The sequence below is a fragment of the Syngnathus typhle genome, linkage group LG16 (assembly GCF_033458585.1).
Source record: "Syngnathus typhle isolate RoL2023-S1 ecotype Sweden linkage group LG16, RoL_Styp_1.0, whole genome shotgun sequence".
Lineage (NCBI taxonomy): Eukaryota > Metazoa > Chordata > Actinopteri > Syngnathiformes > Syngnathidae > Syngnathus > Syngnathus typhle.
Window position 1 is genome coordinate 8,752,195 of NC_083753.1, and position 8,403 is coordinate 8,760,597.

Sequence of the window (8,403 nt, forward strand, 5' to 3'; positions counted from 1 at the left end):
GACCACAGGGCCAAAAATACTCCGACAATTATAATCACATTGGCTTGAGGTTGATTGCTCAAGAGGCTTAAGTCTGGTTGAAAGCTGCAATACTCTGATACCACATCGCCCTCTTGCGGTCACTCCGTAAACTACAAGCTAAATGGCAGAAGAAAATGGCGGATTGCAGAGAGCTACATCAGTGTGATAAATTATCCAGTATTGCTTGCTCCATAACTGGCCCGTCATAAGTAAATTATAAGCCAAATAAAATACAAAAAAAAAAAGCAGACGTCATTTTGTGGAGCATCTTTATTCTGCCACAAATAAAAGCCAGTAGTTCTGAAAGAGGATCTTGTGTTTTTTTTGTGTTGAAACTTCCCAAAAATGCCATTCTGAAGAAATAAACAAAACGATAGACGCTAACTTGATTATAAGTTGTTTAGGGAAACTGTCAGAAATCGACAGCAGGGAATGTTGTGGCATAGATAGGCCAAGTTCGTTAGTGGGGAGAGGTGGTCCAAATCATGTTTGGGATGGACGGGTTTCATAAATCAAAAACATTCATCAAGTGAATTGAGTGAAACAAGGGGAATACACACCATTTCTGCTTAATATACCACATTTATTACTTTGGAACTGATTAATAGGAAGAGTGGGGGCAAGGCCACTCGCATCGCTGTCGTTAGAAAAGGGAGAAACAAACAAAAATATAAAGAACCCCGAAAAGAACGCAGCCCATCGCAACAATGAATCAAGCTGTCCAGGGGGTAAAGAAAAGGCGGGCAAATTAAGTCCAACAAAGACTGTTAGCGGGCGGCCTCTTTTAAATGATACTAAACTTAACCTTTTCTGCTGCTTTTATACTCTCGACCCGTCATCTCCCTTTACGACATCCTCAAAGCAATTCATCCCGACGCATGCAAAAACAAACGACAGCTATTCTGTACGTCACCTCCAGGAGAAAGAACGAGAGGGTATGACAGAGCTCAAAGGGGACAAAAAACAAAACAAGATGGCGACATTTTTAAGAACAGGGTTGTCTGTGATGAAGACCTGCTGAGAAAGAAAAATCAGTTTTTCCATGTGTCCTCAGAAAACATGAAGATGCAGAAAAGACACAGGAGAAGTCCCACTCGTGAACTTGTTAGAACATTTCGAGCAAACGTGGATGTGAACATTACAGACTCGCCCTTGGACCGTTAAAAAAAAAAGAGAAAAAAAAATGGTCAAGTTGATCATTTCATTAAAAAAAAAAAAAAAGTTTGGGGAAGAAGCATATGCAGTGGAATGGCAAAACAAGAGTTCACCTAAGGATGCTATGCATTAAGTTGTAGTCCTAGGAATAATAGTTTGTCTCTTTTTTTGTTTTGTTTTTTTTAAACTACGAGTTCCAAAGTCTTTAAAGTCAAAAGAAATCAAGAAAGTCTTCATTGTGTTTTTATTCTCATCCTCGGTTAATTCTTCAGCCTTCTTCAGTTTTAGGGTTTCTTAATAAAGAGACGTGTGGATGTGATGATGCAATGGCTGGCTGGGGAGAGGGAGGGGGGGTCAGGTAGGTGGGGGGGCTTGGCGGTGGGAGGGGGTTGCTTTGCAGTCTTTTGACAAAAGCACCAACTGTTACTTGATCCGTCCCTGGCGATCCTGGAAAGGACAAACAAAACATGTCAACTTTAAATGTCAACAAAAATTCTGGAAAACTACATCAGTGTATATTGAGGAAGTATTCAAAATGGCTCGCTCTCTTCAATGATGCAATTTTAATTTCTGCAGTGCGCGTGATGTAAACTTCCATTTGACTTTTTTTTGGACAAAGACACAGAGTCAAAATGAATTTACCTGCAGCCTGTAATGACTCCTGCTTGGGTTGCTGGGATATGGCTCGCTGCCTTGGACCTCCACCTGCCACATAAACAAACCAGGTGATGAAAAAAAAAAAAAAAAAAACTAACACTTGGATCATTTGTTTACATTAAAAAGTTTATATAAACTGTTGAAAGAATCAAATTGGGGAAATCGTCAAGCATACCATCAATAAAACCAATTCACTGTAAATAATATATATACGCTCTACTATTCTCTTTACAGATTTTCCAGCATTTGAAAACTAAAAATCCTCCTCATATTGTGGTTCCTGGCCTTCAAGCACAAAAGAGGACCCTTAATGGATATATGGCTCCACTGAGCAGTTTTGATACCGACACGTCTTGAATCCATTTGTTATAGAAACATTGCATGATATAAAAAAAACAAAAACGACAGCGCCTCGCTTCATGTTCCACTAACGCCAAATGCTTCAACACATCAGCAAACAGTCTCTCTTTTTCATTTTGAGCCTTAAATAAATAGCACAGTCAATTCTGGATTTTTACTCAAGGCCATGTAATCTACCCATGAGTGCTATGAAAATACTCGCTGGCACTCAATCCACAAATTGGAGAGGCTTTGACAAGAAAAAAAATAACCCTTCTGTTTCTACCAGACTTGGGATAAGACTGGAGGAGAAACCCACACATTGCTCAAGAAAGAATCCACCCTAAAAACGAGAGGGTGGTCTGGAGTTTCCAAAGAAGCCCCAACCAATACTGTGGCAGGAACTGAATCGGAATGAATTTCTATTGGGAGCAAAAGTCATAACTATCGTAAATATTTGCGCGAGACGTTTTAATCAGATTTCTATTTTATTTTTTATTACAGCTGCTTCCTGAAACGTCTTGAATACAGAGAAAGTTGCGCCGCTCAATAAATCGGGTGTCATTGTTTTTGCCATGCATTGCATTGAGGGGGGGCCAACCTCAAAATAATTCTTAGCCTTCAGAGAAGACTTGAACATCACTGCTTTGACATGCTTTAATTTTGAAGTTGCTGGCATGATGACCACAGTAGCCAACTTGCCACCATTAAACACGTCATTGTGAACTCAAGTTCAATCACTAATTAAGGGGGCGAGAAAATAAAAATGCTGACATTGACGTACGTCGCCTTCTGCAAAGAGTCAGGCTTTTTTTTTTTCAAATTCAGTTTAAGAAACAAAAAAGACTTCACACTGGCCGTTCCTACTGATCCATCGTTTAACAATGCAGGCTTTCGCGAAAGAACCAGAAGAACCACGACGAAGGTTTCCATGCCACTTTGCCTCAAGATCCAAAATTCGCACTTATGCTGCTAGAGTAGGAAATGCTGCGGTCATGCAGTTTAATATTAACTATAAACCAAAACCAGCTGGTCATTCATTAATAGAAAATTTGTTATTTTCTCATCTGTGAGTCTATATATTTGAACAAATCTTTAGCTATATTTATTTTCTTTCACTGGAAGCTCATATCTCAGTTGATATAAGTCTTCAACATATTTTTGAACTGGTACAGTAACCTTTTTTTTTTTAGCAGGCTGGATAACTTGGCACACTCCCAAAGTGCACAAGGGTGCGTTGACTCCGGTTCATTTAACAGACAATTTCAACTTTGTTGAAGTCACACACTGATTGGACTCAATCATGATGAACGGACGAAGGAATTCTAAGTTTTGTTTCGCTGTTGCTAGGTAACATGCTACGCCTGCACTCACGCTAACATCCAAGTGTCTACTACCTAAGTTCAAGTTTCACTGCCTTCCAGGGGTCAACGTTACCTTTTTCACACACTCCTCTTCTTCCTGACGCTTCTCGTAGTGCGAAAAGTCGTCAAAGATGGAGGTGGTGTGTTTGTAGCCGGCGATGATCTTGAGCACCTGCCGCGCCTTGTCGAGCGGCACCTCCTGCGTGTCCCGAGAGTTGGTCACCGGCTTGTTCTCGTTGTTCTCCAGTCGGATGTGTCTCAGCTGGCTGTTGGGAACGTCTTTGACAAAGATCCAGCGCACGTCAAAGCGCCCCTTCCACTTGTCCTGCGACCACACGCCGGCGGACGTGTTGTAGTCCACTGCCGAGCGCATCTCGGCCACGCCGCAGAAGTGCCCGCTGCCGTTGACGCTGAACAGGAGGTAGAGCGGCCCTTTGGCGCCCAGCGAGCGGTAGGCGGCGTCCAGCCTCTTGTTGCCGTGCTCCGTACTGCACCAGATGTTGTACTTGATGGAGCGGTGGATGTCATCCTCCGAGTAGCTCTTGATGATGAACACGCGGCCCTGCTTGGGGTTCCAGTCAAAGTCCTTGGGGTTGTAGTTGTTGACCATACGCAACTTCTCTAAGACTGGGTGGGGCTCAGAGGACACTCCAGGAACCATACCCACCCCGGAGGAGGTGGGAGGCGACTGGCCCGCACCGGTTCCGCCGCCGTCCCCGAATCCGTTGGCCCGGTTCCGCGGGGGCACCCAGCGGGTGGGCTGGGCGGCTTGCTGCTGTTGACTCGGCGGCGGCGGGGGGCCCTGGGAGAGAGGCGGCTGGGGCATTTGAGCCATACCGGGCTGCCCGCTCGGCGGGAGCTGATGCTGCCCCATCTGGGAAATCGGGGGTACCAGCTGTCCGTTGCTGAGGGGCATCTGCGGGTTGCCCACCGCCGTGCTTCCGGGCTGGGGGGACGACTGGTTGGGTTGCTGCCCGTTGCTGGGAATCGGGGGCACCTGCTGAGGCGTGACCGCTTTGGGCACGGGGCCCTTGTTGTCCCACGTGCCGATGTCCATGTTGTGTTTAATGGGCGGAGGCGGCAAATTGGTCCCGGCCATGCCACCCTTGGTTTTCAGCTTGGGCTGTGGCTTGGCTGGCTTGCTGGCAATGTCCGCCCAGGAGGCGGGCTTGGCGGGGGCGATCGAGACGGGGGGCATGCTGGGGGGTCCAACATTAGACACGGGACCCAGAGGGCCCCCTCCCGGTAAGCCGGAGCCGATCACCTTGGGAGCCAGGTCCCCTCCGCCCCCGGGAGACGCGCTGCCGATCTTTAAGCCGGCCATGCCCTGGTCCAGGCTGTTCATACCGGGCGCCTTGTTGAGGGGTTCATTGGCAGCGGGCGCAAAGGGGGACTGTCCGTCAATCATGGCCCCTCCCAGGGAACTGGGAGCGTAGGCATAGCTGCTGCTGTAGCCGGAGCTCTGCGGCGTGCCCGACTGTCCCTGAGAGCTGCTGTTCCCCCACGCCGAGAAATCGATGCTGCTGGGGAAGAAGTTGAAGCCGTGCTGGCCCATGAAGGGGTTGCTTCCCAAAGGGCCCGGCTGCCCGAACATGGCGTCTGGGAGGTAGTGGGGCTCCCCGTTGCTTAGCTGTCCATAGGAGGCCAGATAAGGCATAGGAGGGTCCCCGCCGGTGGACCATGCTGCCTCGTTGAGGGAGTAGGAAAATCCTATGGAGGGGCTGTAATAGCTGGGCATGTAGGAGTCCGACATGGCCGTATAGGCATTGCTCTGAGGGGACAAACAAGGTGTTTTAAGTTACATTTAGTCATAGCAGAGAGTATCACATAGTATATATTAAGACTGGGAGTATTGCTTGATAATCTGCGCGTGCAGCTGCACCATTTGTCTTTAAATATCTTGCTTATAGGATCTGACAAGTGGTACATTACTTGTGGAAATGCAGCATCTTCAAATATTTTCACAGTTTACATTTGCAATGGGAACTGCTGTTGTGCAGCGCGAGCTTCCCACATGCGGGTTGTGGATGAAGTTAGAGTATCAGTAGCAAAAAGGTGCGATAGCGCTTACCTGTCTGGCCTGAGTGTTTAGATAAGGCTCAAACTCATCATCATTCAAGGAATCCTTTTGGGTCACAGCTCCGTTTTGCACTGAAACAAACAACAACAAGAAAGTTCATGTTACCAAGTTTATATTAGCACAGGCATCTCCCAAATGTGGATGAGCAAATGCTGTTCTAAACAAGTGTTTTCAACCGTCCTAAATATTTGTTTCCATTTATTTGGTTGAATGTATGTTGACTCCTTACCACAAACTGTTATTGAATAAAATGTATATACATGAATAAAATGTGTACAACACTTCAAATGGATTATGAAGAATTAAATTGTGTATATAAAACTGGGAAATAAAGCAAAAACATGTCCATTTTACATATTTGTTTATGGGATTTGTACTAGCCCGATCAGGTGCTTAGGGTGGCCTCACACGTCCACGTTGTTGCCCCTTGCTACTGTTTAAGTGGAATTAATCAAATTGAAATGTTTAAATTCCTCCCAAGGCTTCCCTTGTTTATACTTTAATAGCTGTTGCCATTATACAAATACGAGTGTATGCGTGTGAATCACACTGATAAGGTATTTTGATTTCATTCGGTTATGAATATAAATATAATAATATCCATTCCCTCTATATATCTAATGTCCATGTCTAGAAGACGTGTCATTCGGGGTTAACCTAGCAACCAGCTAGCGGCTAGCAGGCTAAGCAAACAAGTGTCCCGAACGAGCGCCAAGGCTGCTTCCCACATAAACTTCACCGAGCCGGCGAGCCACGATTTAAGTAACCGGGAAATTTTAAAACAACCTCCATGTTCCCAATGTGAGCTACGGATCGAGAACGTGTGCGAGACGGTTCCCTCGCACACGTGTCATCGCGATACAAAGCGAGTTAGCGAGGAAAAAGGGGGCTCCAGATGGGCATCATGTAGTCAACTTTCGGAGCGAATCGTGGGAACCCGCGTTACAGTCGACTCGCCGCAGGCCTAGTTTAGCACTCCCGACGAATATGGCAGGCGTGTTGGGCGAGAATGTGGGGCGACGGCGCTTCAAAGCGACCAGCACACGTTTACGCCGAGCTTTCAAGTCCCAAATAAGTGATCGGAAGAGAGGGAGACTCTTACCTTTATTTCCTTGGCCTTTCGGTCTCTGGATTGGGTCCAGGTGATTCATGAAGGTTTGATTTATGAGAAAAGAGGAAGGGGAAAAATAGATGAAGAGATACTAGGTTGAGCTCAGTTCCGTTTAGCAGGTGGTCAAGGCCTACTGCTGCACTACTTAGCCACAGCCGCTTTTTGCCTCTCGAAGCTAAGCTATCACTCGCTAGCCGTAGCCGCCGCGCGATGCTGACAATTCGCTTCAGAAAATACCTCTCTTTACCTGTTCGAAGAGGCTGCTGGCTGACATGTCTTTTTTTTTTTTTTTTCAAATCCCCCCCGGCAGACTGCCCAAATATATTTCGAGCGGCAGGCTGGCGAATTTCGCGTAGCTACGGGTGATAGAGCTGAGCGCCCCTATTTCCCTACAGAGCCTGCTTGGTGTCTACACAATGGCGGGCTGCACTTTGCTTGACAGACTTCTCAACATGGCTGGGCGGCCTCGTCAGCCCCGAGATGACGTTTAGTGACAATAGGCGAGCGCCCTCTTGAGTCGCGGAAGAACTAGTACAGTCACTCCAAGATGGCCTCGTGTGGAAGATTCGGGAAATACATACTGTATTTACTTTTTCTCTGGCATATCGTCTGAAACGATTAAAATAAGTTTAAAAAATATATTTTTTGCATATATTCTATTTTTATTTTAACTTGATATATGAATATTCACAAAAACATATTAAAAATATATCACATGACACTAATAATAAACCGTAAAACACTGTATATAAAATATATACATTGCATATTTCCTAATAAAATATGTTGAGCATGTTTTATTTTTCTTTATTTTTTCATATATACTCTATTACAATATTATTAAGCAACATGATAGCAAGTAATGTCAAAGAGTACTTCATATATATTAGTCATATGAAGCTTGTTGGGGAGTTATCGTTGGGCTGTATTAATTTAAAATCCAACCTAGCTGTACCTTATCTTATCTTATTTTATTCCACTAAAATGAACATTTCTTGTAACAGCGTTCTCTTTCCACAAGGTGGAACAGTACTGTAATTTTAAGTACCTAGTAGTACTTTTTTCTAGCCTATGCCACAAGTGAATGACCATTGTGTCCGATGTTTGCGTATTGGCCACGAGGGGGCAGTTTATTACGTACAGACATACAAAATATGTAACTAATTGAATGCAAAAAATAAAAAAAAATCTTAATGGTAGAGGATTAATAAAATGTGTGTAAGTAATTTAGGTTCTTTCAGTACATGTTGGTTCTTTTTTAGGTTCAATGCTTGTATCTTTAACACTTAACACATAATTTGCATTGTGTGTTAGCACTAAGCGAGCAGACCTTTTGCCCATTATTCTGTTTTATTGGAACAGCATATCAGAACATACAAAAATGTCTTAAAAAACATTCAACATAACTGCCAGGAGAGCAGTAGTTACATATTAAATTACATACATGCATATATTTTAAAAAGAACATAAATGCATACTTATTAAGTTAATAATACATAAAACAAAAAGACATACATAAATAAATATGTAAGTAAGTCAAGGTACCACACTATATTGGGCAAGGTCACGGGGGTCACAAAATAATCATGCCTCATCAAATTTTGGAAATGTGTTCCAAAATGTTGTTGCTGTAATGTTACTTCACCCCCTTAGTAGCTTCTGTATTAAGAACCGCT

General features: G+C 44.4%; 1 protein-coding gene across 1 annotated transcript; it reads right to left on the reverse strand.

Moving 5' to 3' along the window:
* Nucleotides 1-273: 273 nt before the first annotated feature.
* ythdf2 (YTH N6-methyladenosine RNA binding protein F2) lies at nt 274-7,194 on the reverse strand. Its single transcript, XM_061301562.1, has 5 exons — nt 6,719-7,194; nt 5,608-5,687; nt 3,610-5,307; nt 1,819-1,881; nt 274-1,623 (listed from the first exon to the last, which is right to left on the reverse strand). The coding sequence occupies exons 1-5, from the start codon at nt 6,765-6,767 to the stop codon at nt 1,600-1,602; spliced, it is 1,914 nt and encodes a 637-aa protein (XP_061157546.1). The 5' UTR covers nt 6,768-7,194; the 3' UTR covers nt 274-1,599.
* Nucleotides 7,195-8,403: the final 1,209 nt, after the last annotated feature.

What these genes read in the sequence shown, in the direction of transcription:
- ythdf2 (XM_061301562.1), bottom strand. Translation starts at nt 6,767, where the DNA reads ATGAATCACCTGGACCCAATCCAGAGACCGAAAGGCCAAGGAAATAAA. An exon ending in GAAAGGCCAAGGAAATAAAG is followed by an intron (nt 5,688 to 6,718) that starts GTAAGAGTCTCC and finishes TGTTTGTTTCAG; the next exon opens with TGCAAAACGGAGCTGTGACC. An exon ending in TAAACACTCAGGCCAGACAG is followed by an intron (nt 5,308 to 5,607) that starts GTAAGCGCTATC and finishes TTGTCCCCTCAG; the next exon opens with AGCAATGCCTATACGGCCAT.